General features: G+C 45.4%; 2 protein-coding genes across 3 annotated transcripts; one reads left to right on the forward strand and one right to left on the reverse strand.

Annotated features, from left to right (window-relative positions):
• Positions 1-1,334: 1,334 nt before the first annotated feature.
• Positions 1,335-11,069, forward strand: INTS14 (integrator complex subunit 14). Of its 2 annotated transcripts, XM_014251034.2 has the most exons (12): positions 1,335-1,627; positions 1,735-2,009; positions 3,174-3,281; positions 5,097-5,252; positions 6,237-6,355; positions 6,767-6,909; positions 7,626-7,718; positions 8,214-8,358; positions 8,612-8,745; positions 8,845-8,963; positions 9,341-9,406; positions 10,237-11,069. In XM_014251034.2, exons 2-12 carry the CDS (start codon positions 1,788-1,790, stop codon positions 10,486-10,488), a joined length of 1,557 nt encoding a protein of 518 aa, XP_014106509.1. In that variant the 5' UTR covers positions 1,335-1,627; positions 1,735-1,787; the 3' UTR covers positions 10,489-11,069. The 2 variants fall into 2 exon arrangements, with proteins under 2 accessions (XP_014106509.1, XP_087919224.1); XM_088063098.1 differs by lacking the exons at positions 1,335-1,627; positions 1,735-2,009 and adding an exon at positions 2,317-2,695.
• A 171-nt stretch (positions 11,070-11,240) lies between these two features.
• HACD3 (3-hydroxyacyl-CoA dehydratase 3) lies at positions 11,241-22,183 on the reverse strand. Its single transcript, XM_005521639.3, has 11 exons — positions 22,066-22,183; positions 21,598-21,640; positions 20,465-20,538; positions 18,420-18,584; positions 17,441-17,492; positions 16,964-17,074; positions 16,218-16,345; positions 15,599-15,711; positions 14,990-15,096; positions 14,075-14,206; positions 11,241-13,238 (listed from the first exon to the last, which is right to left on the reverse strand). The coding sequence occupies exons 1-11, from the start codon at positions 22,150-22,152 to the stop codon at positions 13,162-13,164; spliced, it is 1,089 nt and encodes a 362-aa protein (XP_005521696.1). The 5' UTR covers positions 22,153-22,183; the 3' UTR covers positions 11,241-13,161.
• Positions 22,184-22,532: the final 349 nt, after the last annotated feature.

Genomic DNA, 22,532 nt, shown 5'->3' on the forward strand with positions numbered 1-22,532 from the left:
ACCTTTGTCTGCTACCATAGGTTTTTCCCATTGTGAGTGCAAGTGATTATCCCCTTCACAAACTCCTGGACTGAAGCACCAGCCATGGACACGGATCAGCCTCATGGCACTGGCGAGGGGTAAATCACATTTATAAACACTTTTAAATACGACACATGGAGCTGCATTTTGAGGCATCTCCCATGGCTGACAGGCTAGGTGCCACACAAGCAGCTCTGCTGATCTTTGCCACAGTATGTGTCTACTTTGCAATACCAAAGGGAGGTTTAAAACTCCTTGACTCTTGGAAAAATCCCCCAGGGCCTGTGCCAGGAGCACTGAGGCAGAGGGAGGGAGCAGGTACCTGGGGATGGTGCCTGTGACGTTTCTGGGACACTGATACGGTGCAGCTCCACAGGGGAAGAAATAACATCTCTGGCCAAGGATTTAACAATCACATCTAATCAATTTATTGATCTAATCTAGATTTTAATGATCTAATCTAGATATATCACAGGGGGGTTAGAAAATTATTATTTGATTTTGGATCCTTCATGCCAAGGACATCGAAGTGCTAGAGTGTGTCCAGGGAAGGGAATGGAGCTGGGAAGGGGCTGGAGCCCCTGGAACAGCTGAGGGAGCTGGAAAGGGGCTCAGCCTGGAGAAAAGGAGGCTCAGGGGGAATTTCTGGCTCTGCACAGCTCCCTGCCAGGAGGGAACAGCCGGGGGGATCGGGCTCTGCTCCCAGGGAACAGGGACAGGAGGAGAGGGAACAGCCTCAGGTTGCACATGGGGAGATTTAGGTTGGATATTAGGGAAAATTTCTCTACTGAAAGGCTTGTTCATCATTGGAACAGGCTGCCCAGGGCAGTGGTGGAGTCCCCACCCCTGGAGGGATTTAAAAGCTGTGTGGATGTGGCACCTGGGGACGTGGCTTATGGTGGCCTTGGCAGGGCTGGGGGAATAGTGGGACTTCATGGTCTTAGAGGACTTTCCCAGCTAAACTATTCTGTGAATCTCTGATAATTTTAAACCGAACTGTTGTCTGAACACACAATTTCAGGAGTACATCCCAGTTTTGCACTGGAGTTTACTGCCTCCCACGTACAGAACCGGGAGAAGGAGGTGCAGTGCCCAGCCGGGATGCTTATCCATAAACCCTTCTCCACACGTAGCGATCATTTGTAGCCATGTTTTCCGTGGGCACGCCATTCCCTCAGCACGGACATCCCACATTCCCGCGGCCCGCGCGGTGTCAGCCCTCACGGGCTGCCTGAGGCGCGGCCCTTCCCGCCCGGCTCGCGCCTTCCGGGGGGGCGCTTTCCGTGCCGGACGCATGGCGGCGCGGCGGGCCGCGGTGTGCAGCAGCATTTCCCTTCCGCCGCCCTGCTCCGTGCCCGCCGCCGCCGCTCGGCCCGGGCCGTCCCAGGAGCGCTCCGGGAACAGCCCCGCTGAGGGCGAAGGCTTGTAGGGAGGGCTGGATCCCTGCCCGACCGCCCTCGGAGCGGCAGGGCTGCGCCTTTTCCCCAGCGAGGCTCAGCTGCTACTGTCTCCAGGCCTTGCGCTGCACCCGGCTGGAAATGCTGTGTGGGGTTCAGCGTGCATTCACTTAATCTGTGCTCAGTCCCACGTTTTGAGGGGGAAGAGGGTAATTAATTGTCTCTTCTCTTTGGGGTCAGCGTGAGGGGGCGAGACGCGTGGCTCCAGGAGTGCAGCTTTGATAATGATTTAATGTGAATTTCCGTCCCGCTGCAGGCAGGTGATCCCGGCTGAGCCCGCCCGTGAGGGCGGCGGAGGAGCAGCTCAGCATGCCCACCGTGGTGGTGATGGACGTGTCGCTGTCCATGACGCGGCCGGTGTCGGTGGAGGGCTCCGAGGAGTACCAGCGCAAGCACCTGGCTGCCCACGGGCTCACCATGCTCTTCGAGCACATGGCCACCAACTACAAGCTGGAGTTCACGGCCTTGGTGGTGTTTTCATCCCTCTGGGAGCTGATGGTGCCTTTCACGAGAGACTACAACACGCTCCAGGTAGGGGGTGTGAACACTAAAGCAATAAACCGTGGACATTTAAAAAAAATCAGCCAATTGCACCACCCAAGTACGGTGAAACTGTGTGATTTGGCATCATCCTGTCCACAACGTCTTGAATTGAGTGGGTTTGTCCTTATTTTAAGGGCAGGTGAAATCAGTGCGTTTGAAACATTGAACTTTGTCAGTTGTACCTTTGCAGGTGAGCACTGGGGTGTGTCTGATTGACTCTAAAATGGGATGGAGGGAAGGGCTGCCTGATGAAGCCTTACAAGTGATGTCCCTGATTTTGTGTAGCTGTTGGTTTTGATAAACAATGCAGCCAACAAGACCATTTAGAAAGGCTTTGAGTCGAGTGATTTGGTAGAGAGAAGCTGCTCTTGAGAGTGTGTAGAAGTCAAAACAGTGCAAGAGTGAGATTAAGTGATTTTTGGCTACAGATGTGGTAGGAAGTTGGGAGGAAGAAATGGAAAGGAGAAAATTCAAGAGGGAAATTTAACATGAATGCAGTAAGGCACTGGAGCCTTAAATTCTCTACTGAATCCATTAAAAATTGTACCTTTCTGTCTGAGCCTCACATGCAGGAGGAAATGACACATTGCTGTCACAGGGCACCATGGTTTAGGTTTGTCCATTGGGCAAAGAGATTTTAAAAGCTGTTCTCTCTCATGTTTGCAGTTTAGCAGGTGAGTGACAGTGCATCCTCCCTGTTTTATTTTCACTTCCCTAAGAGTTCATTTGAGGAATTTTGCAAGCCAGAAGCCCAACCAGGCTCCTTTAGCAAGTTCACCTCACAGCTGCACCCTGCTGCTGTGTTAAGTGTGAGGTTTGCACTTCTAGGAGAAAAGCTGGTTTATGGATGCAGGTACGAGTTTTGGGTTGGTTACTCTCTCTCTGGCAAAGAGTTTTTGCGAGACAAACTCCTTGTGGTCTCTGTCAATCTCTGAGAAGTTTGAGCTGCTCTGACACCTGCGAGGATTTTCTCAGCTAAATGTTTCCCATTAGATGCTGCTTCAGATTTTCACTTTTTTAAGACACGCAGAGGTGTTTTTTCACTCTTTAAGAGCTGTGTTGATAATAGTTCCTTCAAAGGCATGACTAACTGCTGGGTGTCTCCTGGCAGGGATATTCCCCCAGCAGTGACTGTGGTGTTTGTCTTTGCAGGAAGCCCTGAGTAACATGGATGATTATGACAAAACCTGTTTGGAGTCAGCGCTGCTGGGGGTTTGCAATATTGTCCAGCAGGAATGGGGGGCAGCAATTCCTTGCCAGGTATGGCTGATTTCACTGGTTTAAGTTCACTGCATGTTTAGTTATCCCTAGCAGGGAGATTGGAACTTGGTGATCTTTAAGACCCCTTCCAACCCAAACTATCCTATGCTTCTGTGATTGATTCTATGCCTGTAAACTGTAGATAGAAATGTAAATGTAATTTGAGAGATTTGAATAGTCTCAGGCATGTTGGTGCTGCAAAAACACAAAGAATTAGTATTTTGGCTAAACCTGCAATATGAACAGAAGGTGATCTTTCTAAAAATATTCAGCAGCAAAAAAAAAATTGAGACTGTTTCCTGCCCAATGTGTTATTGTAGTGCAGTGGATTATAAAATGTGGCTCAGGAGCACTGTTGTGCAGGCCTGGTGTTTGATCTGGATGCAATCTGCTGCCCCAGGAGCCTCACTCCATTTGGAAAGGGTAAAGTCACACATGCAAGAGCTTCTCCCCTCTAGTCCCTGATGGTTTCCAGGGCTTGTAATAATTCCAGCTCTCATCCAACAGCATGGGGCTGCTGCTGAGTGTGTTTTGATCTGACTTCTCTCCCAAATGAGTCATTTGCCATGCAGCTGCTCACACACCCCGTTCAGCCCTCCAAGCTCTCAGCCTTCCAAATCTGCTGCCTCTTATGGCAGAGTTTGCTTTTAACCCTCGGTTTTCTGAGACATTTAAGTTCAGTAATTTTGCAGCTCAGTGAGCTGGGAAGATGCCTGAAGCAATATTCCTTAAGGAGAAAAAGGATAGAGGTTTATTGGTTAGGCAGTGCTTCATCATCCAACACAGACAAAAGGCACCTTGGGACAGCAAAAAACATTCAAAGCAAAGAACAAGAAAGATGTGAAAACCAAGCTGAGATTAGACCTCAACTATTTTGTCTCTCATTTGTGTCATAGCTCATTTTACTGGCACTTCAGCTGCTGGGGTGGTGGAGGGCACTGGGGAATGGACTGTGCAGCCTTGGAGTATTGGAAAACATCACTGGTGAGCACCAGTCCTGAGGACACTGCAAGAGAGACTGAGGATGAAGGGAGAATACAAATCTGAATGTAGCAATTACACATGGGGTTTCAATTGGATTTGATGTTCCTTACCTACCAGCCAGAAATCATGCCTGCTGTTGCCATGCAGCATTGAAGGAGCAGCTCTTTTACTCCTCTGGAAGTGATTGGGTCACAGCTGACTGTAAATAATCCCATTATTCAGTGTAATTAGTGCAGGTTTCCACAAGGATTGTCTCTGGATGTGCAATTGAATAGAAAAGTATGTGTTTTTGCTGTAGTAGTTCTGCTGCAAAATGTGAGCATACTGCAGCTGCATTTGCAAAAAATTAAGATCATTAATACTACCACCCTTTTTCGAGGTTTCTGTGGCTTGTAGTGGAAGCTGAGTTGCTCTCCAGATTCTGCAGAAGAAATGGGCTTTATCATCCATCTGAAAATAAACCTAGAATTCTTGAGTCCAACAGCAAGAGGCTGTTTTTTGGCTGTGTAGTCACTGTTTTTCTAGTGTACCCTTAAAAATGAAATGTATGAGATTCACATTTTAGTGCACTTAACCTAATGCCAAGAAAACGTTTCTTTACCATGCACACCATGTAAATCATGAGGGTTCAACCTTCAATTTCTCCTTTATGTGGGGGTTTTTGTGGAAATTTCGTTCGCAGTTCTTTGCCCAGTTCTGTGGAGGGAATCCGGGGGGAGCAGGGGTTTTCGGTGGGAGCCCAGTGATGCTGCAGGAAGGCTCCTGCAGTGTGTGTGGGTGTTCAGGTGCCCGGTGCAGCGGGAAGTGGCTCACTTGTCCGGGTCCCTGCAGGTTGTCCTGGTCACCGACGGCTGCCTGGGCATCGGCAGAGGCTCCCTGCGCCACTCCCTGGCCACTCACAGCCAGCGCAGCGAGAGCAACAGGTTCCCACTGCCCTTCCCGTTCCCATCCAAGCTCTATGTCATGTGCATGGCCAACCTGGAAGAGGTGAGAGCTTATTCTTTGTTGCACTGGATAATTGTTGGTCTTCTCTGAACTAACTACCAGGTCAGCACAAAACATTGCGTTGATACTCTTGTGCTTAAGGTTTAGTTGACAGTCTGGTGCTTAGTTATTGGGTGAAAGAGAATTCAAGGTTTATGATTGCACTATTATTATCTACTGCTACTGCATTATTACCATAATCTTTATGAATCGTGTCAGTTTGTCCCTGGGGAATATTATGGAATTTTAATTTTCTCTGTTTATATTACTACTGCATTAATTACACTGAATGCTTTTGGGGCTCTTCTTTATCTACAGTTAAATTCTTGAATAAATGACTTGTGTGCAAAGATGCTCAACACTTAAAACACAGTAGCTGTATGCAGAAATGTGAGAGGGGAAAACTGAAGTCTCCAAGCCAGTGCTCAAACCAGCTTTCCTTAGTTTTGAAGGAAATATGTCCGTTTTCTTCCTCCTTTTTTCTTCTCTTGCAAATTTCAATCCCAGCTTTAAAAATCTTCACAGGAGTTAGAATTCTTCTGCATAAACAGTGTTTAAAAAGAAGCCTATTTGACTAATATTCCTTAGATTAAGTTTTATTAATAGCACTGCTTTTGATTTGACACCTGTATTCTTGTGTCCTTCACAGAAGGGTTTTCTGCTTAGGCATCAATTAGATCTCAGCTTTATGGTCTCTGTCAAGGATGATCCTTTTGATTAAACTGGTGGATTGAAGCACTGTTTACATCTCAAAATAACTGGGAAAATATTTATTTTAAATCATCTATTTCTGATAAGTAATAAGAGAACATTGTCCGGGAGACAAAGAATGTTGGTTTATTTGAAAAGGAGAGAACAAAAAATCATGGGAGCGTCCAATCAGATGCTTTTTGCTGTGTTGTGTATATTTTCTTTAAAAATACTGGTTAGTACAAAAGAGAATAAAAAGAACACTCAAGAAAAATATTTGCCTTTCTTTTTCTGCAGCTTCAAAGCACAGATTCCTTAGACTGCCTGGAACGGCTCATTGATTTAAACAATGGGGAAGGGCAGATTTTCACCATTGATGGCCCCCTGTGCCTGAAGAATGTGCAGTCCATGTTTGGGTGAGCACACTTGTAGATAACAGACCTTTGGGAAGGTCCCCAGATGGTATCTCAAAAGGAAAACAAATACAATAAGTAATCTGGTGATATGAGATGTTCTAATTAAACTGGGGTTTTTTTATTTTATTTTATGTTATTTTTAACTGTAATTTCATCTCAGCCTTCACTGGTTCTGGTCAATATTTATTTTAGTCATTGTAACCAAACCATAACATCTGTTTATGCTTGGCAGATAGAAGACAGCAATTTCCATAATTATTGTTCATTTGCCATGAGTGGAATAATGCTGCTTTGTTTCATAGTTTAGCAACACTAGAACTATTTAATTAACTGTAATTTTAAATTAGTGTGCTTTAGACAAACTATTTTCATTTGATATGTATTATGTTTTCCTTAATAACTGTGTTCTAGAAAGCTAATAGACCTGGCTTATACACCATTCCATGCTGTCCTCAAGTGTGGCCACTTAACATCTGATGTGCAAGTATTTCCCAGACCAGAACCTTTCATTATAGATGAGGAAATAGACCCCATTCCTAAAGCAATTAATACAGGTAATAAATCTTTGATTGCTTTTTTACTAAAATCCATTTGATTTCTGCTGTTTCACTACCACCTCTCATCCTGTGTAGTTATTGCTTCATCCACTTTATCTCTGAAGGATCTGATTGTGTAATTTTTTGGTGTATGTGGGGACAAAAATACCATCCTACTTCATCCATGTGTACCTGGTTAAGGGGCTGGAGTAGGGTAGAGGCACTTTCAGAGCTGAGGGTGCCAATTTCTAAGGGTAGAGTCTGGAAGCAGCCACAGGCTGCTTTCCATGAACACCCCCATAAGTTTGAGGGAGAAGAAATTATTTTTAAAAACAACTGTGCAAAGAAAAGCCTTCCCAGCCCTCCCATTAGTGGACACAGCTCCCATGAGCAGCAGGTGTTTGGTTTTTGTCTTTTGGAATTTATAAGACAGCAGTGGATTGTGTACAGTGTAAATATCAAAGTGCCCAGTTCTGTAACTGTCCATCAGCACAGCTCATGGGCAGTAGTCTGTGTGTGCTGAAAGTCATCTCCAAAAGTTGTGTGTTTTATGTGTTTCTAACTTATTAACACCTTTACATTCCAGTTGAGTTTGGGTTCTCTTGTTCTGCCTTTAGTCTTTGCTTCAGAAAACCTGGTGCTGTAAGATGTGGAGATGTTAAATTGCCTCTGAATAAATTTCAGTTATTTCCAAATTTGACTTAAACAGTCTTAAATCTGTTGTCTCCCTGCAGATCTAGAAATTGTTGGGTTTGTAGATATTGCTGACATTTCCAGCCCTCCTGTCTTGTCCAGACACTTGGTACTGCCCATTGCACTTAACAGAGGTGAGCAAGTTGGGTTTATTTCACCAAAAACTACTTTAAGCTTCCCTTGTAAAGTGGTTTAGACTGGAAGCACGGGATTTTTTGCTTTTTCCAAACGAGATGTCATATTTGTGTGATTGCATTAAAATTAAAACCTTGACCACAGGCTCTCTTATTTTGCATACTGTGTTCTTTGTGAGGTTCCATAGAGGGACCAGGGTCCTTACAACATCATTATTAATAGAACATGCTAAACTTACAGTTCAGAATAATAATGAGCCATGAAATACGTGGTGCAAGATGAATATTTAATGCCTTTGAGTACACTGCAGTGGAATATTTATGTATCATTATTGTGCCACTTTGCCCAAGCAGTTCATTCTGCAGCTGTTTGTTCTACAAAAGTATTAATTAACTCTTGCAGGCAAACAGTAAAGGGTGGTGTCATGGAAACAGAACTCATGTGTTTGAATTTATTCTCATGTTTTCTCTTTGTTTGCTTTGATTCTTCCCCAGAGGGGGATGAGGTGGGACCTGGGATCACAGATGACACTGAAGATGAGAATTCAGCTAATCAGATTGCTGGGAAAATCCCCAACTTCTGTGTTTTATTACATGGCAGCCTGAAAGTGGAAGGCATGGTGGCTCTCGTCCAGTTGGGGTATGGAGCTGGATGTCTGCCTAAAAAATCTCTTACTTTGCTCATTTAGGCTTTATTTATAAATTATGCTTATTTATATCTGTATTCTCTGCAGAACTCTGCACTGCTAGACTAAGCTGTGGATTTTTAATTGCAGATTTGTTTCTGTCAGTACAAATTGCAAACATTGAGCCTCCACACAGTGAGAGGGAGGCACATTCTAGGCGGAGGGGTGGAAGATTTTCAGCCTTTGAGGGTTTGTTGTTTTCCACAGGCCAGAGTGGTATGGAATGCTTTATTCACAAGCTGATAGCAAGAAGAAGTCAAACCTCATGATGTCACTCTTTGAACCTGGTCCTGAGCCCCTCCCATGGCTGGGGAAGATGGCACAGCTTGGCCCCATTTCAGGTACTGGTCACACTCCTCTGAATAATTCTTACACATTCAGTGTTGTGTGAATGATCTTGACAATTCTTAGTTGCTAAGCCTATAATTTTTTTCTCCCAGATGCAAAAGAAAACCCTTATGGGGAGGACGACAATAAGAGCCCTTTCCCTTTGCAGCCCAAGAACAAGCGCAGCTACGCTCAGAATGTCACTGTCTGGATCAAACCCAGTGGCCTCCAGGTAATGATCCAGGTTGTGCTGCTTTACCTGGAGCAGCAGGAGTCATCTCAGCAGGAACTGCAGTCTGTGCATGTCTTGCCCATTTAATGTAATTGCTTTATTGCTTTTCTTTCATTTTTATAAACACTGCCTCTTTACAATGTCATGATTAAAATGCAATCAGAAAGCATAGCTTGGTTAATGAGAGCTGTGTCTCCAGTGGAGCATCTGGCTTGGTTTATTTGATTTAGTATAATTGCCAGTTATATTTCAGCCTTTGTGAGCTGCAGTCTTGTCAATGGTCAGAATAATTTATCCATGGAGTTTGGGGGTTGTTCTGCAGCTTCCCCCAGAAGCTGCCAATATTTTTGGATTTTTTTTTTCCCTCTTTTCTGCAGACGGATGTACAGAAGATCTTGAGAAATGCAAGGAAACTCCCTGAAAAAACACAAACCTTCTATAAAGTGAGTAACATTCCAGGCTGGCCTAAGTTTGATCCATAGTGATGGTTTTGCTTTTGACAGAGGAACCACTGTGTGTTCTGTGCAGGCTTGCAGTGCTCTGCAAAAGCTTACAGACTGATTAGGTGAGACAAGGGGGTCTCATTTCAGTGGTCTGGAACTACATTTTCTGGCATAGATGTGTCATGTCTACGAGTGCCCCTCTGCTACTTCCATGGTGAAACTTCTATGCTGTTGTCCAGTCAGAAATTAACTGAGGGATCAGAGAGGAATAGGAATACAAATGTCATTCTGAGTCTTGAAAATGTCTTCTTCATTTTATCTACAACTGAAGCAGAGAAAGACAAAGTTCCAGGCACATTTGACCACACCATAATGATCCATAACCAGACTGTAGCTGGAGGTAATTATTCCTTTTGCAGGCTTAGTGCTGAAGCAGTTTGGTATTGCAGCCTCCAGAGACTTGATGAATGAATACCCTGCCTAAGTGCACATAAGCACTGTTCAGCTTATAGGGAAGAAAAATCAATGTATCTACATTTTACTGGACACCGTGGTTAAACAGTCAGTGAAGCCTAAGCTGGAGCCCTGCTGGGACAAGACAAAGCAGGCAGGTACAATAGCTGAATGCACAGAAGGAAGAAGTAGAAGTTTATAGGAAAGGATCAAAGGAAAACCACTGTTACCTTCAGCCCTGATTTTCTATCCATGAGCAGCTGGGCAGTTTCCAGCTGGGCATAGTGAGTAACATCATCTTTAAAAACAGATACAAGAAACCCACGTTTGATGTCGAGGCTTGGAGTGGCTTTAAAAGGGGTTTTGTGTCTTTGCAGGAGCTGAATCGTTTGCGCAAGGCAGCTCTGGCCTTTGGCTTCCTGGAGCTGCTGAAGGGAGTGGCAGACATGCTGGAGAGGGAGTGCACCCTGCTCCCTGACACCGCTCACCCCGACGCCGCCTTCCAGCTCTCGCACGCGGCCCAGCAGCTCAAAGTGGCAAGTACTGGAGCCTCGGAATACGCTGCGTATGATCACAACATTGCTCCTCTGCAGACAGACTTTTCCAGTAGCAGCACTGAGAGAATGTGACGTCTCCTTTTGGGAGCTTCTCTAGAGGGTTCAAATTTTACTCTGTTTACTTTTTAGGGCCTGTTCAATCACTGTTTGAAGAACTTCTTATCCAAACGGGGAAGTTTTGCATCAGTGCTCCCTAAACAAAAGTAGCTCTTTTGTGGTGGCTTTTAGTCAGACCTGGAAACTGTGGAAAGTGTCCCAAACCCAGTGATGGTGTTGGATGATGGGTGGAAGTTACTTGGTACATGTGAGGAGAGGAAAAAAAATGCCACTGGAGGCAGCTCTTGGGTTTTGGCCTCCCCAAAATGCAGTTACTACATAACTGAACTCACTGGTGAAAGTATCCTAAAAGGCAGGCAGCTACTAGACTTTAAACATCAACTTGATTAGTCCAAAGAAAGGTGTGAGGAGCACCCTGCAAGATCAGATACAGAGCTGATTTTGGGGTGTTGGCCCTGACTTTATGCCCAACTTGACAGACAGTACTGAGCATTATCACTTGCACTGCAGTGCTTATGCTTCTGAAAATAACTTGATCTTGGGACACATGGTTTTTTATTTGCATAATACAAATAAAGAGTAATTCTTCATGAAAATTTAAGTTGGATTTGTTCTGTTTTCATAGCAACCAGGTTTGTGGCCCAAAACACTGACCTCAGTGTTTTGACTCAGGTTCCTAGCTGTTTATCTCAAGTTAAATATCAAATTATACAACTTCTCAGAAAGTTGTATAATTTGAAAGAACAAATGACTGAACTAAAACAAAATTTGGTTGTAAATCTTTATTAATAGAAACACATTCTTTCTGAAGGACTAAAATTCAGTAGTGTAAGATCCATGACAGCTTGCACTAGGTACCACAAGTTCACTGATGAATACATATGGTTTTCATAACAGAGGTTTAAATGCCCAGCAGAGAAATTAAAGTATTAAAGTGATCCTTGCTGTTCTGTTACTCAGCTAATTTAACCCTTTCACATACTTCAAACATAGGTAGTGTGTGCTAAGTGAAATAATTGTGTAAATAGTGCTCAACTCTCCTGAGTAAAGTAGGCTGTGCTTCTCCCAAAGAGAAGTTGAATCACGCCTCTTGTTGACAGAACACAATTTGTGAAATGGCAGCATGAAGCTTGTACCACTCCTTTGTTAAAGTCTCCTTATAACACTATTTCATTTACAGTAACAAGCACTGGGTCCATATCACAAACTTTCTGCTGTTTGTTACTTTTAATATATATATAAAATAATTTTCTGGAGGGTTCATATTGTTTTACAGTAGAAAAAGATAAAGAATAACATGGCACTAAGCTAATCTCAGCTTCAGTGTCTGTTCTGGATTGCTGGCATTGCTCTGCAGTGCCCTGAGGCAGTGGCAGTTGGGAAACAACCTGTTCATAACCACAGTACAGTTTAGAGTAAACTTTCTGGACATTTCTAAACTGGGTTAATGAGGCCAGAGGAATCTGGGATTAGTTACTTGAGGCTCGGGGTGAAGAAGGACATGCTGAAATAAAGTCAACTGAGCCACAGGTTTCTAGGTGAAACAGAAGATGACCTGAAATGTGGAGGGAAGCTTCACTTTGGTGGGTGGTGGTGGTTAAAGCAAGCAGAGAGAAAAGGGTCCTTCAAACCTTGTGTGGGACCTCCCTTACTAAGATTTGATATGTGCTATCTAAATAATTTATTTGACCCCCTGTTCCATCCCCTCAGGGTCCAGTCAAACCATACACACCAGCCTCTCTGCAGCACCCCTAAATGTAGGTAGAAAAGTGACTTTGCTGCCTTGCTGAATGCTGTAAATACAGGAGACACAGCCCTGCCAGGATGGATCAGAGGGGCCCCATCTCCTTTGAGAATTCCACATTCTCCCTTTGCATGGGTTGGATGGAGTTCCGTTTGGGTTCAGCAGGGAAAAGCTGATACCTATGTTCCATTGCTTTGTTATGTTTCAGTGCTTGCTCTACCAACCAGGAAAGCATTTCTGCCCTCAGTGGCAGCTTCCTTCCCCTAATGACTGGATAGGATGTGTTGCTACAGGAATACACATTGCTATGGCCCACACAGAGCTCCTATTCTGTTAAGGCTCAACTAGAAACAGACTAAGTTGGTAGCATTTAAATCAGCATTAGCTACTTCCAGTTTTAATTCTGCACCATCAGTGTTACTGATTACCGTCACTAATGCTGCAGAAGAAAACGGGGGGTATGTGCTGAGCAGGTTTATCCCAATGGTTGATAAGCACCCAAACACTGCACAGTGGCCTCAGACTGTGCCTCCTCCTGCCATCAAGATGCCTCCCAGGAACAGCACAGGCCAGCTAAGAGCATATCCCACACATCAGAAGCCCTATCTGCATGCAATATTGAAAGAGCAAATCTCCGATTAAAAGATAAACACTATTTCTAGTTAGTGCTGCTCCACTGATTATAAGCATATCATATGCAGATAATAGGATTTCTTTCTAATATGCTGGCTGACAGGATACAAGTTTAAATGTTCAATGGTAAATGCCATGCATAGATGATGGAAAGGGAACAAAATCCAGTATACGGGAATGTTACCTGAATTCACTATGAAATCATGAAATCTAGCGTTTAATTTTACAAAATTCTTTGCACTACAGTGGGTAAAACCGTAAGAATTAGAGGCTTATCTTGTCCCCAAGTGAGATAAGAAAGCAGTCCTGCTTCATTTCATCTTTCTCTTCTTTGGTCCAAGGTGCTGTTTCCTTTGCTTGTAGAGGTGACGGAAGTTTACAAATACTCCTGGAAAAGAATGAGGTGTTTAGGTAGGACATCATTGCATCTTTTCATGCTAAATGGCTGTACCAAATCTAAAAAAAAAAACCCAACCACCACACAACAAATTATTTAGGGGTGTGTACAGCAGTGAAAGCTAACTCAAGTGTTCTCTTGCTGGCTGAGGCAGGAGTTGCTGCACAGGCTGTCTAAGGAGGATGAACCAGGTATTTCAGAGTGAAACTCAGCTGAAGGGTGGCTTTAAGGAATGTCTGTGAGCAGGAGAAATCTAGTGAAAATTCTCAACTGGATTGTGGTGAGTTGTGGATACCCAGAGTGGGTACAAGGAAATTGAATTGTGTTTACAAATGCAACACCAGAAACCAAGTGTCTCTCAAGCAGGTTTTCTTCTTTAAATATACTATTTAAAGACAGTTCTATATTGTTTCCTGGAAAAACATGAAAAAAAACTTCATATTGCATTTGTGATTACACTGCAACATTTAACAAAATTACTTGAATCTGAAATTATGTTTAGATTGACACTAGATCATTCCAAAGCTCAAGTGCCCCATAAAAGGTGGAACTAAGTATACTATGTTTATAAATACATGTAAAAATTACTCATTTAACCCAATTTGTTACCACTATTACCTTTTTGGAGGTTAATCAGAGCTGTGTTCCCCTCCATCACTGACAAATTTATATGAACAATCCACAAGGATAATGATTAACCTCAAGCAATTTTGTGTTGCCATGGGACCCAAGATGCAAGAATTTAATTTTCTTTGAAAAATCAAGTTATTCAGGAGAAACTCACCTTTTTATTGTTATTAATATTGAGAAATACATTAAATACTTACCTAAAAACAAGGCTATAAGAAATATTTGAAGCACAAATGGAAACTGGATTGTGACGTTCAGTGGATTTGGCAATCCCAAGCTAAATTTCCCTGTTTCACTGAAGATTGGAATGGATTGAACAATACAGACAGCTGAAAGCAGAAGGTCACCATCACTACCAAGTACAGATGAAATATATAATTACCCAGCCCACACCAACTATTACAGCACAGTCCCTTCTTATTTGCCAGCACTGATTAATGACAGCAATTTTGAAGGTGTTGAACATGCAGTAGGGTGGGAAGCACCTGGGTGAGGGGTTGCAGCACTGAACCTTCCTGGTGAGAGACTGTTCTCACACACAGCTGCAGCCCCAGGGCCTGTGCCAGCAGCATCTGCCATCCAGAAATACCCCAAGCAATGAAACAGGCCCACTCCTCCCCCTGCTCGGCGTTGGGCAAGGCACAAAGCTCCTCCTGGCTCACAGACACAGGTTTGCAACACAGGAATAAGCCTCTGCCTGTCTTCTACAGTGATTTACAAGATAATATCAAGACTTAGGAGCTGGTGTGAACCCAGGCTGGGCTGAGCAAGTCAGGCCCAGCAGATAAAGCTTTGTGTCAGCAGAGGGAAGTGAGCACTGGCATCCTGTGCAGCTTGTTCTTGTTCCATTTGTTCATGCAACCCTTCACTGCCTTTGCTTCCCCTCCAGAAAGGGAGTCTTTCCTCCAAAAGGAAGACTTCTTGTTACATCAAATTGAAAATAATATTTGATTCAGTATGAAAGACAAAATGCTTATATTTGGTTCACCTCAAAGCAAATCTGTTTAATTGTTGTTCTATTTTACTGTTTTAAGTCCAGCTGCCAAAAAAGAGATGTGAGTTACTTTCCCAGCTTCAAATTCATTATTTAGTAAACTATTTTAAGGAGATACCTTCTGCCAAGCCCCCTAAGGGGTAGAGAGGGATCCAGACAGTGTAACGGAGCCAGGTGAGTGGTTTCCATTCAATGCCAATGCAGGAAAGCATGTAATAGGGATACCTACAGTGTGAGGAGAAACAAACACTTTAAAATGGAAACTACTCCTAGACTTAGTCCTGTGTATATACACTGCGTGCTCAACACAATTCCCAAATGACACAAGAATATTCAAGGAATATCATCCCTGTGGATGATGATGGACACACAGTTACTGGGCAGTTTACAGAGGTCAGGCCTTTCTGAGCACAGGGATGAAGACAACTGCCTGGCTGCCTAATAAACCTTTCAAAATAACTTCTTTTCAAAGATAAAGACCTCATTTAACAATGGAAATTCAAAGCAATAAAGAAATAAAGCAACAGGGCAGTATCACTTTCAGACTCCAGCCCTGCCTCAGCTTTTGGCAAATGAAGGAAGGCTGTGGAAAGTCCATTACTCAAGGAACTTTTACCCTCTGGGCCAACTCTTCCAAAAAATACAAAGATCAAAATCTTCTTTACAGAGTTCTTGGGATCAACCACTTTGTTCTGTGGACACTTGGTAGGAGGAAAATTCCACCAACCTGAACAGCTCAGAGATACTCCAGAAATAAAATATGAAGAACACCACAGGTTTGCTCTGCATTTCCTCCAAGCTTCCAAGGATAACAAACAAAACAAAGTTTCTTCCAAATACCTATTAAAGAAAAATATATTGAGGAACATTCATTTTTCATCAAAAGAAAGGGCAAGTCCTTGCTGTCAGAAACACAAGATATCTACTCCTCAGACATCTGAGCACACAACTAACTAACAGCTGAGCTGTGACCTGCTTCTTACAAGTAGGCGTCCTGCTCTGTAGTTAGGTACAATCCAAGGGATCCAGTCTTAAATCACCAGTCCTCACTTTTATGCACAACAACCACAACCAGGATAAAAAGGGCACTGGCACCAAATCAGAATCATGTACTTTTATCAGTTTCTTGCTTTTGCTGTCCTGCACTTTACCCAGGTGATGGAAGGAGACACACAGCCTGTCAAGCCAACACTGGGGAAGTGTGGATTCCTGCCTCGTGAATAAGAAACCCTCAAGTCCAGTAAAGTAAGAGGTTGTATCACTTACTTTAGGAGAGTCTCAACACTTGTGTAAAATAAACATTTCCTTCAAACATAAGAGCAAGGAGAAGAATTTAAAAATACTACCTGCACTACAGAAGGTATCAGTGGTGTTCTGACTAGTCCTATTAGTGAATTCATGATCTCCATTAATGCCAGGGTCTGACAGAAATACATCATATCAGAAATAGTGTGAAATGTGTCATAGAAGGAATCTGTAAGACATAGGAAACCAACCATTTTAGAGAACAAAATGAATTTCCATGTTCAGGAAGCTGGTGCAGCAGCACAGCTTGCGATAACAGGATTCTAGTTGCATTTGTGAAAAACATGATGCATAATTACATAAGTTCTTTACAGGCCTTATCTTGAACTCACAGCAGTTGGGCCAGAAACACTGCCCCATTTCACACACAGAAGGATCAAGAGCTATTTCAGTAACTGCTTTACAGAAAAGGCAATAGTGCTGTACCTCAACAGAATGGATTTTCTTGCTTCAAAAACAAAATATTCTGTCCAGATCATTTTCAAAAACATTAACATTGCAGTGAGCGAGACATTTTGCTTCAGCTGATTTTGTTAGAAATGATCCTGGCAGAGCACAAGTATCATTCACAGAGTACACAGCTGTGACTTACAAGGGGACAGTATTTTCCTGCCCTTGACACTTTAATGACCTTTGAAAGGCTTTCATTGTGCTCTTTGGCAATGCATTCATGGTTTTGTTCCTAAATATGTCTCCCTTCAAATTTTGCTATTTTAAAAGTCTTAAAAAAACCACTGAAAATCAACTCAAACCCTCCAATATAAATAAAATAGTGCTCATTACTTGCCTTTTCCTAAGATGAACAGTCGAACTGTCATGTTCACAAAAATCCAAGAGAATCCCAAAAACTGTACAAGATTATACATGATTAGGTATCCCTTCTTCAGGTGTTTGAAAGCTAAAATCAATAATAAACACATCAGGTGAGCAGAGTACAATGGTACTAGAGCTGCAAAGCAGTCTTTCTGAGAATAAAGCTTATAAGGAAAAGGGAAGTTATTGATTGTGATAAAAGCATTGCTGGGTGCACTGGGGGTTCTGCTTTTGCCATCATCTGCCAGAACTCAATTTTTGGTAGTCAGATTTTTGAATTCCTTGGAAACTTCAGTCCATTTTTATTAAATTTCTAATAGCTCACAATACAAAGATCCCCCTCCAAGATGCACCAAGCCACTCAAAACTGCTCCTTAGGAGTCGAGGCTCACAAACTGTGAACAAACTTTCTAAATCCCACTTCACCCACAAAAAAGATGCAGTTACTTACGGTCTTTTGGGACTCTGGAATCTATTTTCATTTTGTTAATCTTTTCTTCTTCCTTAAGATGAAGAATAAGGTTTTAAAGACTTACTGTAATTAGCAAGTGATTTGTTAACTATACTACTGCAAATCTAGTGGGTTTAAAACTCAGCCAAGCAGCCAGTAGCTAGAACGTTTAAATTTTCACCAGCATAAAACAGCACATTCATCATCCAAAAATTATAGTACAGTAGAAGCCAGAGGGTGTTAACCAGTTATCCTGCCCTCATCATGTGGTTTGTTCTAGTAATTAGATGCTTTGCTGAAAAACCTTCTGCTTTCTGTGTTAATTCTCAGTTATGAATGTGCTGTTTCTTACATGACCCACCAACAACCTGAAGAGAACAGAGAACATCCAGCCCAGCTTCTCTGCCTGCCTTTCCCAAGCTCCTGGGTCCTGGCACTGCAGTGCCCCTCCCTGCTCTGTGCTAAGCTCGTGGCTGCAGAGGGGAACAGGGCAGTGTTTGTTGTGAAAGGGATTTGCAGGAATGTGGTCTGTTCAAGTCCTTCCCAAGTCCATCCTGCACCTCCCCACTGCAGTAAGCTGCTCAAGCTCACCAGATGGTGGGAATGCACCAGCAGGGCCAGCCCAGGGGATCGGGAAAGCCTTAGCAATCCCTGCTTCCCAGACAGACAATGCCCAGGATTCACTCCTTTGGGCTCCACATGGCAGAGTGACACAATCCTCTATGGATCAGGACACTGGGCAAGGGGCATACGCAAGGAGCCAGCACACAGCCTCGGTTCCAGTTCTAACCAGAAATGTGCCTATTTCCAAATTCCTGCTTACAATCTGAACCACTTAACTAACTCTATATAGAACAGCAGTAACAATCAGCATGCCAGGCAACTCCTGGTAAATGAAGAATGCAGGTTCAGGCACAGGAGAACAGCTATCCTTGCACTGTAACTGGCAGCAAAAGCTACAGGTGCCCACAGGACTGACCTTCTCCTTCAGCTCCATTTCAGCATCTGACTCGTCCAACCAGCGGTCGAAATCGGGTGCCAGGAAGAGTGGGCGTTTCTCCTGCTTGGTCAGCCTCTCCCACCAGTTACTCTCTTTCTTCTGCACAGTGATGTTCAGCTGTCTTTGCGTCATCCTGCACACAGGCTGAGGGCAGACACATCAGCAAAAGTCCAAAGAAATGAGGTCTGAGACTGAGTCGATGCCCAAGCTCCCCTTATCCAGGGGGCAGGGATGACACAGCTGCTGCAGCACAAACGTCTCTCTGCCACCCAAGGCACGGAAGCAAAGGGCAGTCCAGTTGAAGATGGCAGCTGTGATGGTTGCAGGACTTGATGAGCAGCCTGCCCATATCACAGCACCACTGCATCCCACCACAGAGCTAGCAGAGACTGCAGTGCCAGCCTTCTTAGACAGAGCCCCTGATCTTGGCTTTACACCTTCTTACACTTAGTACTGTGAGCCACCCACCTCCTCTAGCCAGCAGTAAAAATAACACTGCCAGCAGCCACAGGTACATGTCTAAACAGGAATGTGACCTGTGACACCATGTGACACCTGCTGCAGCAAGAGAAGGAGCTAAGAGCCTTAGGGAACACCTGGAGACAAGGTGAGCTGACAGACCGGGCAGTGTGGTCACTGCCACCCCACAAGGCCTCTACAACTGCACAGTGGCAGCCCAGAATCTCTCCATCCTTTCAGCCTATGGCACTGTCACCTTGGAGCCCACCCTTCTGACCATTGAGGCTGCTCCATGTGGTACTGCCTCTCAGACCAGCTGAAATTGCTGCACGAGCTGCACTCCAAACTGAGCACATTACACCAGCTCTGCTCTGTCAAGGCTGCCTGGATGCTCCTCAGACACATGAAGGCTGCAACTGTAATTTACAGCTACTACACCTCATCCTTGCCTGCCACAGGCTCCATTTCTCACTGCTGGCCAGCCTGGCACCAGCAAGGTGAACTCAGGGCACACATCAAAACTGACAGAGAAAACCCTGGACTGTGATACTCCCTGGTCCTGACCATCTGTAGCTACACACAGTTCAGTCTGTTCCCCAGTCCCTCCACAGTGACTCAGAGTGACGACTTTTGGAAGGAGGATGCTTTGCAGAGGCAAGGACTTGCCTTCCAGGCCTGGCTCACAGCAGAGCCCATGTCTGCCAGACACAGGCAGAGACAGGCACCTCTCCCACACTGTGGGCTAAGGAAATGATAAGGCAGTGACCCAACCCTGGAACCAAGAGCCCTTCACTGTCTGCCACTCCACACCTGGCAGGAGCCACACCAGAAACGTACCTGCTGACAGAACTTGGAAATTCACCCCCCGATGGTCTCCTTCCCTGCCAAAGAACAGAGCTGAATGGTGCCTCCTGGTCTGACTGGTGCTATCCTAAACTCAGCCAGGAATAAGCAGCACAAATCCTGCCCCAGGAGCAAAGCCCAAGTTTTCCTGTGCCCCTAACAGCTCTGAGAAGTAGGGACAGACCTCACAGCCACCTGTGAATAACACAGAAGGATGGCTCTTCCAGCTAAGCTCTTTCCACTCAGACTGCAACAGGAATTAAGGAAAGATTTCTGCAACAGGAGCCACAACATATCACAACCTAATCTGCTCAAACCAGAAACATGAAATCTCCTGACTCTTCTTTTGTCCATCTACAGAAGAAGCCATGAAATACCACACTGACTGCACAATGTTCCCCTGACCTCCAGTCAAGGTTGCATCAGACAACACATTGCCAGATTCTCCCATTATTTTTCTGCTTTAAATCCTTCAAAAACTGCTGTGTAACAAGTGACAAGCAACTGTCCCCTAAAGCTGGTCCATGCAAGCACCAGCTCCAGTGAGGTGATTTGCATTAAGACAAGACAATGGCACACAGGACTGCCACAGAGCTGGCTGTTACAGAGTTACCAGAAAAATTTAAATAGTATATTGGGAACTTTATACACAGCTGTTTTCCTTTCAAGTTCTTCAAAATTTACTTTTTCTTTGCAAGAATTAGAGAAGTAAAAATACCTACTTTAGGCTCAACTGGCTCGAGGAATTCGATCTCAAATTCATAGATGTTGTCTCCTTTGGCACCGTGACCCTGAGCTAGAAGACAAGAACTGACAGTCAGTGTGAGGTTCCACACACTCCACTGGCAAAGGATGCTTTGTACACAGAAATATTCAGCACTTATTCACAGCACCTTCTTCCTGTGCTCCTGAGAGGCAAGGGGAAACCACACAATAACAGGGAAGACACCAAAACATTGCTTGGAGTTGCAGGAGTCAGCAGCTAAAGCTGCTGCAAGTCTGCACCACGCTGGAAAAGGGTCCCTGCTGCAGGAAGGCAGCATGTCAAATTCCCAAAAGAGGGGATCAAAAGGCTGCTCATGGATAACTCAAATCCAGCTGAAAATCTCCTGCCTCTGGAGGATCCAGCCTGTGCACAATGGAGCACGCAAGGAGATGGGTGCTGCTGGGTGTGTAGGAGGGTGATGTGGGGAGTCCCTCCCAACAGCAGAAGGGCACTTATCAGGGTTCATCTGTCACCTCCCACATTGATCCTGTCCCTGTAAGGGCTCCAAAACTGCACACTGTGTTTAATTCCCACTCTTCCATGCCGTAAACTGATCCCAAAGAGAACGCGATGTGCAACACCCTCCTATCAAATGGCCTGGCAGCCACAGCTCACCAAGGATGCAGCAGCTCCTAATGAGACATCTTAAAAAACTCTGTGGTGCTGGAATGTGCAGCTGTCCAGCTGCAAAAAACCCATCTTTCAGGGCGAGATCTGCTTTAGTTTCCAAATGGAGCACTAGTTCCTGAGGTGAAGGCTCGATAAGAATTGTACATGAGGTCTTTGTGAAAGGAAAAATTGCTGTGAGTTATCACCAGGGTTTGGCTAGGCCGGGATGGGAAGGATATATGGAAATTCCACTGGTATTTAAATACAGAGAGGTTGGGGTTTTCTCATTAGATAAGATAGGGCCTGTTGTGGTTTCCAGGGCTGGAACACAGAAGGCTGTGGGTGGGAGTGTGACGGATCTGAACATGCCCAGGACGGTGGCTCCTGCCACTGATGGGAACCTGGCACCCCACGATGGGGACAGACAGCGGCAGCCCCCCGGGTGGGGGCCAGGCTCACACCCCCCGCTGGAGCCCTTACCTCGGAAGCGCAGGACATTGTCGGTGATGGTGATGTCCGGGTTCTGCAGAGAGAAAACGTGAATTAGTTGGCAGGTCACGAACCCTCGGGGGGCAGTGCACCCAGCCGGGGGGGTCCCGCCGGTCCCACACCTGCACTGCCCTCCCCGGACCGCCGACCCCGCTGCGAGACCTCCCCGCTGCCGCTGCCCCCGGGGGGATCCGCAGGTGTTCCCCGCCCGCCCGTGAGTCTCCTCCGAGGGTGTCCCGCAGGTGATTTCCCCTCGGGGGTCCCGCAGCTGAGCCTTTCCAGGTGTCCTGCAGGTGATTTCCCCCCGGGGTTCCCCAGGTGAGTCTTCTCCCTACACCAAATCCCCCACAGGCATCCTCGCCCGTCGTCCCTCAGGTGTCACCCCCCGGCTGTCCCCAGGCCAGTCTGCCCCCCACACAGGTGAGTTGCCCCGGGTGTCCCCAGGTGTCGCGGCCGTACCCGGACGTCGCTGAGGTCCACACGCAGGAAGAGCTCGCGGTGTCGCTGTGCCCAGTGCACGTGCGGCCGCAGGCTGGGCCCCGCCATCGTCCCAGCCCGCACCGGCCCGCGGCGTCCCCGCGCCTGCGCACTGCGAGCCCGCCTGGCGGGCCCCGCGCCTGCGCGCGCCGCGGGGGTCGGGCGGGGCGGCCATAACTGGGCGGCCCCAGGGAGTGCTGGGGCCTCATCGCTGGGAGTCATCGAACTGCAGCCCAGTCGGCTGGGCTGGGAAAGCCCTCGGAGAGCAAATCTTACTATTCCCCAGCACTGCCGAGGCCACCACTGAGCCATTTCCTCGCATCCACGCGGCTTTGAAATCCCTCCAGTATGGGGACTCCACCACTGTCCGGGCAGTGTGTGCCAGTGTTCCATGAGCCGTTCTGTGAAGTTTTCACTGACATCCAAACTAAACCTCTCCTGGCACAACT

The sequence above is a fragment of the Pseudopodoces humilis genome, chromosome 16 (assembly GCF_049639895.1).
Source record: "Pseudopodoces humilis isolate 2021_Gansu_Grassland_sample_001 chromosome 16, ASM4963989v1, whole genome shotgun sequence".
NCBI lineage: Eukaryota > Metazoa > Chordata > Aves > Passeriformes > Paridae > Pseudopodoces > Pseudopodoces humilis.

Coding starts and splice junctions, on each gene's coding strand:
- INTS14 (XM_014251034.2), top strand. CDS start 1,788: ATGCCCACCGTGGTGGTGATGGACGTGTCGCTGTCCATGACGCGGCCG. Junction 3,282..5,096: donor GGGCAGCAATTCCTTGCCAG/GTATGGCTGATT, acceptor GGGTCCCTGCAG/GTTGTCCTGGTCACCGACGG. Junction 8,964..9,340: donor TCAAACCCAGTGGCCTCCAG/GTAATGATCCAG, acceptor TCTTTTCTGCAG/ACGGATGTACAGAAGATCTT.
- HACD3 (XM_005521639.3), bottom strand. CDS start 22,152: ATGGCGGGGCCCAGCCTGCGGCCGCACGTGCACTGGGCACAGCGACAC. Junction 17,075..17,440: donor TTCCAGAGTCCCAAAAGACC/GTAAGTAACTGC, acceptor TATTGATTTTAG/CTTTCAAACACCTGAAGAAG. Junction 15,712..16,217: donor TGATACCTTCTGTAGTGCAG/GTAGTATTTTTA, acceptor TTTCTTTAATAG/GTATTTGGAAGAAACTTTGT.